Genomic DNA, 14,720 nt, shown 5'->3' on the forward strand with positions numbered 1-14,720 from the left:
TCTGCCTCAGGATCTCCTGCCCCAGCAGGAGGAATGTGACGGTGGCAGTGACTGTGAGGTCACTTCTGTCTCTGCAGATGATAGGGCATCAGCAGGAACATGTCACGGAAAGGGACTGTGAGGTCACTTCTGTCTGAAGTAGCTGACAGGTCACCCTTGACTTCTCCCTGGGATCTGTACTTTTTGGCTGGCATCTGCCAGTGGCCCTGGTAGGCCAGCAGAAGGCACCTGGTTGGCATGCTGACTGTGGGATCCCCTCTGCCTCCATACCCAGGAGGACCCAGACAGAAAGAAGGCCTGCATATGGGTTGTGCTGTCCCTTCTGCTTGAGTCCATGACTGGACAGCAGGAGGCACAAGGCTTGGGTGTGTCCAGCCAAGAAGTGCAAGGACAGCAACAGCCCCATTTCTTGGAAGATGCTGGTGAGGTGACTCCTGTCTGGCTGGTTGACAGGCAGCAAGTATGCTGATATGTTGGGATGCCTACTTTAGAAGAGGTTTCAACCTTGATGGAGCTTTCTTTGGTAGTAGGGAACAGCAAGAGGAAAAAAAAAAAAAGCAAAAAACACTGCTCAAAGTGCATCTCGGAAGGTTGGAAGTGGCCACGAGGAAGAAGAAATGTCCCCCACCATGACTTCATGTCCAAACTGATACTGGGACATAAAGAATTTATTGTTACAGCTAATTCATTTTTTGCTAGGAGAAATGACTCTGTTGTTAAGTGTGTGTGCCCAGGGGAGGGAGGGAACCCCAGGGATCCCTTCAGGCTGTTTCCCAGCAGGTTCCCCTGCAGCCCCAGGGCCATGGGCAGGGAGCCTGGTGGGGGGCAGAGCAAGGGAGGCCTTGGGCTGGGCCTGTGCTGCTGAGCTGGGCCGGGCTCCTGGGCCCAAGGGGAGCTCCTGGCAAGCGCGCAGCGCTGCAGAGAGCCAGCTCTGCCCAGGAGCAGCTCCTCTGCCCAGCACAGCAGGGCTGGGGGCACTGCCTGCAGAGACAGAGTGGGTAAAGGCAGGCAGAAGTGGCAGGATGCACAGAGCTCGCTGGGGGAGAACACTTGCCAGCCCTGACCCCGGTAAGTCTCTGGCTGGAGGGCAATGCAGCCGCAGCTCCTGGAGGAAGGAGAAGGCGCGGGTGCAGGCAGGGGTGCCCGGGGCTGTGGTGCAGAGCAGGGTCCCTGCTGTGCCCCAGGGGCTGTGTGCCGGGGCAGGGCCTCTGCCGCCTGCCAGGCTCAGCACTCAGCCTGCCCGGGGAGCTGCCCAGGGCGCTGCGGGGAGAAGCTGCGGGTGGAAGGAGCCCCCCCGGCAGGGCAGGGTCCTGCTGCTGGTGGGAGGCTGCTGCCTGGGGCAGCCTGCTCATGGCTCCACAGCACTGCAAGGGCATTTCCCAAGCATTTTTTTCAGAAGAAAGGTCAAAACAGGGATTTTCTACAGTATTTTCAGTTACCTACTCTACTTGACCAGGGGAGGGACGGGAGGGGTGGGAACAGGGAGAAATGGAAAAGGAGACCTGAGCAATTTTGTCAGTTGTGAGCAATTATGAGCATATTGCCGAGACTCCTGAACTGTAACTTTTATGATCAGTATGTTTGTGAGCAAGCCCTGAGAATGCCTGCAACCTCTGCTCTTCCTATCAAAAGCAACAGCATCAACTTTGCTGAACCTGTCAGAGCTTTCTCACAGGTCCTTTTCTACCTGCAGAGATATACAGGCACCCAGGCACCTAGGGTGGCTGCTGCCTCAGGCAGGCTCCTCACAGATCCACAGCACAACCTTGATGTATTCAAGGGGACATTGCAAGAGAAGGGATCAGGCACGGGATTTCAGCTACAGTCCCAGTGTTCCTGAGCCTGCTGAGCTTTCCATTTTGTCTTCTTTGGCTCAGTGGGAATAGCAATAGATGCCGTTATTTCCAAGAGAAGTCAGACTCTCCTAAGCCTTCACAACAAGTATTAGAAGGACTGTACCACGTCCTTTTCCTTCCCCTCAGCCCATAGAAAACTCCACCACCACACATGCAGTGTCAGCAGGGTCTGTGTGACCTGGTCTCTAGGACATGCCCCCAGCGAGCTGCCCCTGGGCAGAGCCCTGCTGCCAGGAGGTGTCTGCAGGGCAGAGCTGAGCACCCAGCGGGTGGGATGGGGGCTGTGACCTGCAGGCAGGAGGCGTGGGGACAGAGACCCAGCTGCAGGCAGGGACAGCTGCAGGCAGCAGAGCCATGGGCAGGGAGTGAGCGGGAGCTGCTCCCAGAAACTCCATGGTAGGGGAGATTTGAGCACTTCCCTGCCATCCCTGTACTGCAGATGCCTCCCCTGGAGCCACTGTCCACTCTCCTTTTTCTCACACCATAGACTTCCAGCCCTAATGTCACTGGGGCTTTTGCTGGGCTGCAGGCTGCCTTGCACAAGGGCACAGCTCTTCCCTAGCAGCCCTGTGTTATCTAGCATCCCCATGGAGAAGAAACTTCAGTCCTAAGGCGATAGAAATGCTGGTGGATGGCTGTATATTGGCAGCTGTTATGATCCCTCCCTGCCCCTGGAGAAGAGCAGAGAGCTGAGATCCTCCTCAGGTACGATGAGATGGGTGAGGGGTTTGGGGATCTGCACTTTGAACCTGGATTCCTCTGCTCTCAGCAGCATCCAGGTTCTTTTCAGGGGAACACCTGAGTGCGACCATCCTCCAGAGGTGCCTGCACAGGGCAGCTGAGACCAGGATGGATGGACACACCAGCTGTCCTCACTCTGCCCTGAGGGACGGTCCCTTTGCCTCCCAGGAGGCCAAGGTTTCACTTGGTGGGCAGTAAATGTGCCAAGGATTTGTGCCTTAAATGCACTCCTCAGGTGTAGGGGGATGCGTATAAAGTAACAAACCAAAGCATTGTGCATAAAGCCCTGCTCTGCAGTTGGGTGAATTTTGAGAAAGTGTACTCCAAAACTCCTTGTTACATCAAACACAGTTCATCTGAGACCACCCCATGTCCCATTTACTTCTTGCTATAGGTCAGCACTGTCTCCTGCAGAGTCACTTGCCCCCAGTAGCACCCTCAGGCAGCACCACTTTGACATCAAGCAGAGGACCAGTCCTCCCAGAAGTGAAGAGGCAGTTTTTTATGGTTTCAAAAAAAAAAAAGATAATAATAATAAAATAGGCTAGGTTTTCCTCACAGAGGTCTACCCTAACAATTTAATTCTCTTTCCTCCTTGGACAGGCCTCCCTATCCAGAGCAGCAGATCCCAATTCCCAGGAGGATCAGATGTTCAACAGCAGCTCCATCACCGAGTTCCTCCTCCTGGCATTCGCAGACACGCGGGAGCTGCAGCTCCTGCACTTCGCGCTCTTCCTGGCCATCTACCTGGCTGCCCTCCTGGGCAACGGCCTCATCCTCACCGCCGTAGCCTGCGACCACCGCCTCCACACCCCCATGTACTTCTTCCTCCTCAACCTCGCCCTCCTCGACCTGGGCTGCATCTCCACCACTCTCCCCAAAGCCATGGCCAATTCCCTCTGGGACACCAGGGCCATCTCCTATGCAGTTTGTGCTGCACAGGTCTTTCTGATTGTCTTCTTGTTTTCAGCATAGTATTCTCTTCTCACCATCATGTCCTACGACCTCTACGTTGCCATCTGCAAGCCCCTGCAATACGGGAGCCTCCTGGGCAGCAGAGCTTGTGCCCAGATGGCAGCAGCTGCCTGGGGCAGTGGGGTTCTCTATGCTCTGATGCACACGGCCAGTACATTTTCCCTGCCCCTCTGCCAAGGCAATGCTATTGACCAGTTCTTCTGTGAAATCCCCCAGATTCTCAAGCTCTCCTGCACTAACTCCTACCTCAGGGAAGCTGGGCTTCTCACATTCAGTAGTGTTCTGTTTTTGGGGTGTTTTGCTTCCATTGTGCTCTCCTATTTGCAGATCTTCAGGGCCATGCCGAGGATGCCCTCTGATCAGGGGCGGCACAAAGCCTTTTCCACGTGCCTCCCTCACCTGTTTGTGGTCTCCCTGTTCCTCAGCACTGGCTTTTTCGCATACCTGCAGCCCCCGTCCATCTCCTCCCCATCCCTGGATCTGGTGGTGGCAGTTCTGTACTCAGTGGTGCCCCTGATATTCAATCCTTTCATCTACAGCATGAGAAACAAGGAGCTCAAGCGTGCTATCAGGAAAGTGATTACGTGGATTTTTCCTCAGATTGATACATTTCTCCTCTTTCTCCACAAGTGACTTCCTTTGGTTTTTCTTGGAGGCTTGGTACTTACTTTCATTACCATGATGTTATATTTATCTTCAGTGTCATTTCCATGTATTACTTTCGTAGAAAAAAGTATTTTATTCACCCCACTTCTCCCGAGCTATGAAATTGCTATTTTTTTTTTCTCTGGACATTTTTTGTCTACCTGGATGCCAGTACTCTCTCTTAGCATCTGCTTAATAAAATGGAATCTCCCCAGTGCACTGCCTGAAATCCTGTCTCTTCTTTCAAAGATGTTGCCAATAACATGGCTGAGCAGTGTGGTGGTTTCACATAGATGGGCAGCTGAAGTCCTCCACACTGCTCTTTCACCCCCCTCTAAAGGAAAAGCTGGAGAAAAAAGAGCGGAAAAGGACTCCAGGGTTGATTTAAGGGAGAGGCAAATGACTGATATATTTCAGTCATGGTCTTAACAGACTTTGTAGAGAGATTCAGGTAAGTTATTGAGCATTACTAACAGACGAGAGCAGTGAGAAACTAAAGGCCATAAAAACACCTTCACCCCAATCCACTGTCTTCTACCTCCTCCCCCCAGTGGTGCAGCGGAACGGGGAATGGGGGCTGCAGTCAGTCTATAACACTTTGTGTCTGCCGCTCCTTCATGGTCACCCTCTGCCCCTGCTCCAGTCTGGGGTGCCTCCCATGGATGCCATCCTTCCCGAACTGATCCCCCCAGGCCCCCAGCTCCTGCGTGGGTTCCTCTCCATGGGATACAGTGCAGTCTGGAGTCTGCTCCGGCAGGGGTCCTCCATGGGCCACAGCCTCCTCCAGGCCACATCCACCTGCTCCACCGGGGGCTTCTCCACGGGCTGCAGCGTGGAGATCTGCTCCATGTGGGACCCATGGGCTACAGGGGGACAGCCTGCTCCACCAGGGGCCTGTCCACAGGCCGCAGGGGAACTTCTGCTCTGGTGCATGGAGCGCCTCCTGCCCTCCTTCTGCACTGACCTTGGTGTCTGTACCAAGGACTGCTTCTCACTACATTTTCTCACTCCTCTCTCCCAGCTGCAGCTTCAGAGCAGATTTTTTTTCCCCTTCCTTAAATCTGTTCTCACAGAGGCCAACCCAGCATCGCCCATTGCCTCGGCTCTGGCCAGCAATGGGTCACTTCTGGAGCCATCTGTAACTGGCTCTTCTTTAACATGGGGCAGCTTCTGGACTCTGCTCACAGGGTCCAGCCCTAGATCCCCCCTGCTACCAAAACAGTGACACGTAAGCCCAATACAAGCTGCTGCACCTCAGAAGGCCTGTAACTCTGTGCATTTGGGAGACAAAAAGCTCATCACCATCATATGAGTTGTGAGAAATCAGGGGTAGGATTTAGGAGTAACCTGTTGGTGTCTGATGACAGTGAAAGTGGTGAATGGTCACTGAGGTACATCCCCGTGTCTGTCCCACATGGGGCAGGGCAGAGAACATCCTCTAGGAGATTAATGTGGAGCTGCCTGGGAAGCTCAGGGGTTCTCCCTAGGGAGCATGTCCCAGGGGTGGGCAGTGCCTGGAGCCCTACAAAGTGAGAGATTGCCCAAGGGGGAGTCACCCATAGGAACAGTGCCAAATTTTGATGTCCCCAGGCAAACAAGAACTCAGTGCCTGTGGGATTCAGTGAGGGACCAGCATGCTCAAAGAAGGAAGGTTGGAGAGGGGTTCCCCTCATCCTCAGGGAAGTACAGCTGCCTGGATCTATAAAATACCTGGAAACCCCTAGAGTCCTTGGAAATATTCCCTAGCCTTCCTGAGCATCTGCCACAGATGTTGAATCCAGAGTGAGAGTTTAGCAGCAGTGATCCCAATACAGATAGGTCTACTTCCCACCGTGTGCAGCACAGCCAGTGTGCCGTCACCTCTTGGGCACCACAGCATGCTTGGTCTGCTCATAGCACCACCAGCTCAGGGCCACATGGGGAGCATGGGGAGGTGGCCAGGAAGAGCTGGAGAGGAGAGAGGAGGCATGAGGAGAGATCAGATGGGAGCTGACCTTGACTAGAAGTTGCCTCAAATACTGGTGTTCATCTCATCCAAGACAAGGTCTGGACTGTGTGTACCCTAACTCATGCTCATCATGCAGAACCACAAGTCTATGGTTTCCTGGTGCACCACCTGACATGAGGAGTAACTGAAGGAGGACTGGTGCCCTAACCTGCCAATCTCTTAATGCCATTGCCCTTTGTGAAGGGTGTCTTGGAAAGCAAGGCTGGGATCCCGTGTCAAGGTTTGCATTGATGGAAGCATGACCCAGCAGCCATGTGAGCTTCCTGCTCTCCTGCTGTACACATCCATGTAGCATGCAGCACATATGCATGTCTGCATGTAGACATGCAGCACATATCCCTGAGACAGTCTCTCCCAACCCATGTGCTGGCCCTTACCCCAAAGATCACCCCCAGACAAGGTTCTTCAGCTCAGGTCCACCTGGAGAACTGAAGGGAAACTGTGACCACAGGAAGTCCCAGAAGAGAATCACAGAATCATAGAATGGCCTGGCTTGGAAGGGACCTTAAAGATCATCTAGTTCCAACCCCCCGACATGGGCAGGGATGCCACCTACTAGAACAGGTTGCTCAGGGTGTCATCCAACCTGGTCTGGAACACCTCCAGGGATGAGGCATCCACAGCTTCTCTGGGCAACCTGTTCCAGTGCCTCACCATGAAGAATTTCCTCCTACTCTCCACTTCAAATCTCCCCTCTTTTAGTTTAAAATCATCCCCCTTTGTCCTCTTATTGTCTGCCCAAGGAGAAAGTCACTCTCCATCTTTTTTATAAGCTCCCTTTAAAATTTGAAAAGCTGCAATGAAGTCACCCCTGAGCCTTCCCTTCTTCAGGCTGACCATTTCCTGCCCTCTTAGCCTTACATCATAGGAGAGGTTCTCCAGCCTTTTGACCAACTTTGTGGCTCTCCGCTGGACCCATTCTAACAGATCGACATCCTTCTTGTACAGGGGACCCCAGACGTGGATGCAGTACTCCAAGTGGGGCTTCACAAGATCAGAATAGTTTCTGATAGATGGTTCCTGAAGTACAGTGGTGACAGCAATGCTGAGTACAACTACCAGATCAGTCTCACTTCCAAAAATTTTATCATACCATAAGCCAGTGTTACACATTACAGCAAAATAAAAACCTTAAACCAGCCCCCAGAAGTGATAAACAGCACTGCAAGGAACACACAGTTGGTAATGTACTATCCAACGTAATTCAGAGACCAAACACAACTACAACCCTGAGATCCCCCCAAAAAATCAACATTATTTTCAGCAAATAATAAGCTTATAACAATTTTATTTTAACATGCTCTGGTCAGATCTGTCATTATCTCTACCCTTTGGACCCTATGTTATGTGCCAAAGGGAGTGTTGTGGATTAACCTTGCAGGCAGCTCAGCACCACATAGCCGTTTACTCCACACCCTATCATTGAGACGGGGAGAGAATCGAGAGGGGAAAAAAGATAAAATCTCATGAATTGAGATAAAGACTGTTTAATAAGAGAGAAAATGAAGGGAAATAATAATAATAAAGATGTTATTGCTGTTGTTGTTGTTGATGATGATGATAGTAGAATGCACAAAGCAAGTGATGCACAGTGGAATTGCTCACCACCTGCTGACCAATGTCCAGCCCGCTCCAGGCCAGAGCAGCTGCTGGTCGGAGCCGAGCCAATGAGTGATGCTGGTTGCACCTCTGTGAGAGCAGATTTAAAAAGGAATAAACATGCTGGGAAACAGCAGCTGGGAGGGAGAGGAGTGAGAACCAGTCCTGCAGACACCAAGGTCAGGAGGTGCTCCAGACACCAGAAGTTCCCCTGCAGTCCATGGATAGGCCCATGGAGAAGCAGGCTGTCCCCCTGCAGCCCATGGGTCCCACAGCAGAGCAGATCTCCACGCTGCAGCCCATGGAGGAACCCCCAGTGGAGCAGGTGGATTTGGCCTGGAGGAAGCTGCGGCCCATGGAGAGATACCGCTGAACAAGACTCCAACTCCTGGGACCCCAAAAGACCACACAAAAAATATTTACTTCCCCTTTTCCTCTGGGGAGGGGTTGTGATGGAGTGGGGTGGAGGAGGTCACTTGCGTAGCAGGGTAAATCCATCATGTAGGGGTATGGGAAGTGTTCAGACCTAGGGCTGCGGCATTCCGGAGATGGCATCTCAGCATCCAGGACATGCTCTGCCAGCTTGGCCACACAAACAGGAATGAAGAGAGGTTCCCCTGAAGGACAGCAGTAGAAGAGGAAGGCTTGATTTCCAACACAGGCATTGCTGGAACATTCCTGAGAGACCTGTGGGAGCTGCAGGCCACACCAGTCTTTGGGACACCGGACATCTTTCCTCCCAGAGCCAGATCCCAAAGAGGCACCAGTTCCCAGGGAAACCTGGCCCTGGACTGTCCCCATCAGGAGAATTCTGAGCCATGGCCAGAGGAGCCCTGGGCCTCAGGACAGCCCTGGCATCAGGACCCAGGGGTCCTGGCTGCTACATCATCTCCTGAGCCCAGCGGGACCCTCAGGCAGGGCTCTTGCAGCAGCCATCAGCCCTATTCAGTCTCCTCCCAAAGCCCTGGACTTGGAGCTCTGGACAGCTGACAGCCCCTGGGCAACCCGTCGGGAAGGGGCTCCTGACACCCTCACCTTTGGAGGAGAGCTGCAGGAGCACTGAAAAGAGGGAAGTCAGGTTGGAGGTGATGGTCGCCCTCCAGCAGCCCTCCATCTCACTTGCTGCTGGCCCTCAGCTCACGACAAGGGATGCCCGCCCTGGCTCCTCAACCACAGCTCCTCTGCAAGGTGCCCCTGCTCCTCCGCCCGTCAGCGAGGGTCACCCAGTGCAACCTTGCTGCCTGCTGCCCCCACTCCTGGCCACAGAAGGACAGCGGTGGGGAGCACCCAAGCAGTGCCCAGCAGGGACCAGGCCTTGCAGGGAAGTGCCGGCACTGCCGCTGCTCCAGTGACGATATCCTGGTGATGCAGTGCATCCATCCCCCTGTGACATCAGCATGTGTCATTTGAAGGCCTGTGAGGTCAGCAGCATGGAGATGGCACAGCTCGGGAGAGAGACGAGAGATTTCCTTTCTTGTCCTGAGAAACTGTCACCTCCCTTCTGCCCAGTTCCTTTCCAGCATTTCCTGACAAGTCCACCAGAAACATCTCCAAATGGTGACAAAGGCCATTGGATATAAGAAGTGGAGCGCTGGAGAAGTCACCGCTGTGTTCCTGCACCAACACGCCTCTGCTCTTGAGAGCCTTCCCAGGAGGGTTGGGTTTGAGGCTTGTCCTGGGGCTGGGATTTTCTCAAAAGACAGGAGCGAAGGCACCTGGGATGGAGCATCCCCTCAGTGTGCCTGAACTCCTCTTCACTGCATGTCCCTCACTTGTAGAAGTAGGATGTGTTATATGGAGGGAACTGCAGCACACGCTGGGATCCTCCTTCTGGGACAGCCCATGGGGCTCTGTACTTAGAGATGGCCTCAGCATCATCCCCTGGTCTGCCATGCAGGAGGCAGAGGTGGTACACAAGGGAATGGCAAACATACCCTCAGCACATCATTGTGAGGGAGAAGAGTATGGCAGCACTACAGATGGAGAGGAGAGTGGGGAAAATGGTCTGTGACAGACGTGGTGCACTCCTCAAGGCTGCTACGCGTTGGCCATGGCCATGAGCCTCTAGGAGAAGGCGCCCATGAAGAGGTTGAGGTGGAGAGGCGGCCTGCCCCTTGCAGCTGGGCTGCCAGATCTTTCTGCAGGAGACCACTTGTGTCTTTGTGTCCACAATGAAGTAGGAACCCATCCCGATTTAGGATCTACTCTGGGTTCTCTCTCAGAACTTGACCAAGTCTCTCATTTCAGGAGACCTGATGCATGCTGAAGGCAGGACTACTGCCCCTGACTGTACTGCACACCTATGTACCTGGTCCCGTGTCAGCTTCACCACGTCAAGTGGGCTGCAGGGAAAGACAAGAGTGAGAATGTGCAGTGCTGGATGTAGGGCTGGGCCCCGAAACCTCATCTCTTTCCATGTGCTGAAAAGCAGCTGGACTACAGCATGTATTTGGCAAGAGAAGTGTCAAGACACAAGTTTTCCTGTTTGCAAGTCCCAGATCCCGGTGAACATCACCTAGGTTGGCCCATCTGGCAGCTCTGCACAGAAGCTGTCTCCAAGAACCCACAGAAACCTTGGGAATGTTTGCACCCAGCAGTGTCCCTTTCCTGTGACCGTCCGAGTGATTAAAGGCCCCCAGGGTGACATGGAGTCAGTGAACTCAGCTTAGTCCAATGGCTTCCACAAGACTTTGTCCACTTCTTCAGCCTGACTGCAGGCATTTACCTCCGACCACACTGTCACCCTAACTGGCTCTGCTCTGACCCTCACCCACAAGGATCCTCCCAGTCTGCTGCCCATCCCATAGAGGAGCTCCATGCATCCAGACAGATCCTTCACATGGAGGGCAACCCCCTGTTGATCGTCCCCACTTGTCTCTTCTGAAGAATCTGCACCCACCCAGCACGACCACACTGTCACCCTGACTGGCTCTCCTCTGAGCTTCACCCACAAGGGCTCCCCCAACCTGCTGCCCATCCCATAGAGGAGTAGCTCCTTCAAATGGAGGACAATACCCTGTTATTCGGCCCCCCATCCATATGTCCCTATCCAGCACAGCGCCCCAAGCTGAGGGACCTGTCCCCCAACACCTCATCAGCCCTTCTTTCAATGTCACAGCCCTGTGACAGGAGATTGGGATCCATCTCCTCCTGCCTGTGCCCCAGGCTGAGGGCATTGTGGCACATCTGGACTGTGTGTCCTGCCTGTAAACAGGACAAAGAAACAGAATAAAGAAAGACGATTTATAGCCTAAAAGGAGAAATGATCCTGCTGTCAAGAAGTGTGTTTGACCAGGGGAGGGAGGGAAGCCCAGGGATCCCTTCAGGCTGTTTCCCAGCAGGTTCCCCTGCAGCCCCAGGGCCATGGGCAGGGAGCCTGGTGGGGGGCAGAGCAAGGGAGGCCTTGGGCTGGGCCTGTGCTGCTGAGCTGGGCCGGGCTCCTGGGCCCAAGGGGAGCTCCTGGCAAGCGCGCAGCGCTGCAGAGAGCCAGCTCTGCCCAGGAGCAGCTCCTCTGCCCAGCGCAGCAGGGCTGGGGGCACTGCCTGCAGAGACAGAGTGGGTAAAGGCAGGCAGAAGTGGCAGGATGCACAGAGCTCGCTGGGGGAGAACACTTGCCAGCCCTGACCCCGGTAAGTCTCTGGCTGGAGGGCAATGCAGCCGCAGCTCCTGGAGGAAGGAGAAGCCGCGCGTGCAGGCAGGGGTGCCCAGGGCTGTGGTGCAGAGCAGGGTCCCTGCTGTGCCCCAGGGGCTGTGTGCCGGGGCAGGGCCTCTGCCGCCTGCCAGGCTCAGCACTCAGCCTGCCCGGGGAGCTGCCCAGGGCGCTGCGGGGAGAAGCTGCGGGTGGAAGGAGCCCCCCCGGCAGGGCAGGGTCCTGCTGCTGGCGGGAGGCTGCTGCCTGGGGCAGCCTGCTCACAGCTCCAAAGCACTCCCAGGTTGTATCCAAGGCAAGAAGCCAATCAGGGGTTAGATGCTTGCATCTCCGCTTTCCTGAGCCTCTGCTTTCAGTTTTCTCTTCTTTGTCCCTGTGGAAATAGAAATAGAGGCTGTTATTTTTAAGAAAAGGCTGACATTCCTAAGCCCTAATAAGGAGCATTCCAAGGACCGTAGGAAGTCTCTTTCCTGCCCATAGAAAGCTCCACCACCACACGTGCAGTGTCAGCAGGGTCTGTGTGACCTGGTCTCTAGGACATGCCCCCAGCGAGCTGCCCCTGGGCAGAGCCCTGCTGCCAGGAGTTGTCTGCAGGGCAGAGCTGAGCACCCAGCGGGTGGGATGGGGGCTGTGACCTGCAGGCAGGAGGCGTGGGGACAGAGACCCAGCTGCAGGCAGGGACAGCTGCAGGCAGCAGAGCCATGGGCAGGGAGTGAGCGGGAGCTGCTCCCAGAAACTCCGTGGTAGGGGCGATTTGGGCACCTCCCTGACATCCATGCAGTGCAGACACCTTACCCAGAGCAACCACGTGGTCTCTGCTCAAATCCAGCAAAGCCTCTGCCCCAAAACCATGGGGTCTCTGACTGTTGTCCCTTTAGCAGCAGGACCCTCAGAAAAAGAGAACCCCCCAAGTGCCAATCTCTCAGTCCCATTCCTGTCCCTGGAAGCAGGAGCACTGGGGCATTTCTCTCTGTTTCTCCTCCCAGCCATCCTGCCCTTGGTTTCCCCTCAGTCTCTCTGGGCAGTGGGATTAAAGCCAATGCTCAAACATCAGAATAACGAGTCCTGCTCTGTAGGTATGTCACTGGGAGCAAAGTGCTCAAGCTGTTCTAGCCAATATGGCTCTGGGCACTGCAGTGCATAGGGCTGGGAAATGAGCTGGCTCTGTTGAAGTCACTGATTTAACATAATCCAGCAATGTCCCTGAGGTTCTCCTGCTGGAAGATGTTGAACAACCCCTCTGTACTACAGGTACACTGCATGTGAACTAAACTATGGGTTTCAGAACGTGTCACGGCCTTTCCTAGGTAGCCAGTCCATGTCCTTTTGTCTTTGGATAGGTTTCAAGGCCAAGAGGCATCAGATGTCCAACAACAGCTCCATCACCGAGTTTCTCCTGCTGGCATTCGCAGACACGCGGGAGCTGCAGCTCCTGCACTTCGCGCTCTTCCTGGGCATCTACCTGGCTGCCCTCCTGGGCAACGGCCTCATCCTCACCGCCGTAGCCTGCGACCACCGCCTCCACACCCCCATGTGCTTCTTCCTCCTCAACCTCGCCCTCCTCGACGTGGGCTGCATCTCCACCACTCTCCCCAAAGCCATGGCCAATTCCCTCTGGGACACCAGGGCCATCTCCTATGCAGGATGTGTTGCACAGGTCTTTCTGTTTGTCTTTTTGATATCAGCAGAGTATTTTCTTCTCACTGTCATGGCCTATGACCGCTACGTTGCCATCTGCAAGCCCCTGCACTACGGGAGCCTCCTGGGCAGCAGAGCTTGTGCCCAGATGGCAGCAGCTGCCTGGGGCAGTGGGGTTCTCCATGCTCTGCTGCTCACTGCCAATACATTTTCCCTGCCCTTCTGCCAAGGCAATGCTGTGGAGCAGTTCTTCTGTGAAATCCCCCAGATCCTCAAGCTCTCCTGCTCTGACTCCTACCTCAGGGAAGTTGGGCTTCTCACATTTAGTGGTTTTGTATTTTGGGGGTGTTTTGTTTTCATTCTTTTTTCCTATTTGCAGATCTTCAGGGCCGTGCTGAGGATGCCCTCTGAGCAGGGACAGCACAAAGCCTTCTCCACGTGCCTCCCTCACCTGGTTGTGGTCTCCGTTTTTATAAGCACTGCTGCATTTGCCGGCTTCAAGTCCCCTTCCATCTCCTCACCATCTCTGGATCTAGTGATTACAGTTTTGTACTCAGTGATGCCCCCAGCAGTGAACCCTCTCATCTACAGCATGAGGAACCAGGAGCTAAAGAATGCCATTTGGAATGTGTTATTACAAATATTTTTCAGTAATCGTGAAGTTCCCATCTCTCTCCCAAAGTGACTCTCAATATATCCCATTCTAGCCTTGTGTTTCATTGTTTTATATTAACATACTTTTTTTGTAATTATTATTTTTTGTATTTTTTGTGCTTCTGCTGTTCCTAGACCTGGGATACATCTTTGCCACTGTCCCCAAAGCCATGACCTATTCCCTGTGGGACACCAGGCCATTTCCTATGCAGGATGTGCTGCATAGGTTTTTCTGTTTGTCTTCTTGATATCAGCAGAATATTCTCTTCTCGCCATTATGTTCTACAACTGCTACGTTGCCATCTGCAAGCCCCTGCACTACGGGAGCCTCCTGGGCAGCAGAGCTTGTGCCCAGATGGCAGCAGCTGTCTGGGGCAGTTGCTTTCTCCATGCTGTCCTGCTCACTGCCAATACATTTTCCCTGCCCCTCTGCCAAGGCAATGCTGTGGACCAGTTCTTCTGTGAAATCCCCTTGATCCTCAAGCTCTGCTGCTCACACTCCTACCTCAGGGAAGCTGGGCTTCTCATAGTTTGTTCCTTGTTGGTGTTTGAATGTTTTGTTTTCATTGTTCTGTGGTTGTTTTCTGGTTCTCTGATTTCATTGTTTTCTGGTTTGGGGGTGTTTTGTATTCATCATACTGTCTTATGTGAAGATCTTTAGGGTTGTGCTGAAGATCTCCTCTGAGCAGAGATGGAACAAAGTCTTTTCCATGTGCCTCTCTCACCTGGCTGTAGTCTCCCTGTTTATCAGCGCTGGCAGATTTGCCTACCTGAAGCCCCCCTCCATCTTCTCCCTATGCCTATATCTGGTGGTGGCTGTTCTATACTCAGCGGTACCTCCAGCAGTGAACCCCCTCATCTACAGCATGAGGAACCAGGAGCTCAAGGGTGCTGTTAGGAAAAAGATTTCATGGCTGTTTCTGAAAATTGATAATTTCCCCTTTTTCTCCACAAG

At 53.8% G+C, this 14,720-nt stretch overlaps 1 protein-coding gene across 1 annotated transcript; it reads left to right on the top strand.

Annotated features, from left to right (window-relative positions):
• Window positions 1-12,836: 12,836 nt before the first annotated feature.
• On the top strand, window positions 12,837-13,796 carry LOC136787195 (olfactory receptor 14C36-like). Its single transcript, XM_066984327.1, has one exon. The coding sequence runs from the start codon at window positions 12,837-12,839 to the stop codon at window positions 13,794-13,796; it is 960 nt and encodes a 319-aa protein (XP_066840428.1).
• The last annotated feature ends 924 nt before the right edge of the window (window positions 13,797-14,720 follow it).

The sequence above is a fragment of the Anser cygnoides genome, chromosome 28 (genome assembly GCF_040182565.1).
Source record: "Anser cygnoides isolate HZ-2024a breed goose chromosome 28, Taihu_goose_T2T_genome, whole genome shotgun sequence".
NCBI lineage: Eukaryota > Metazoa > Chordata > Aves > Anseriformes > Anatidae > Anser > Anser cygnoides.

Excerpts from the sequence above, each read along its gene's own strand:
- LOC136787195 (XM_066984327.1), top strand. The coding sequence starts at position 12,837 with ATGTCCAACAACAGCTCCATCACCGAGTTTCTCCTGCTGGCATTCGCA.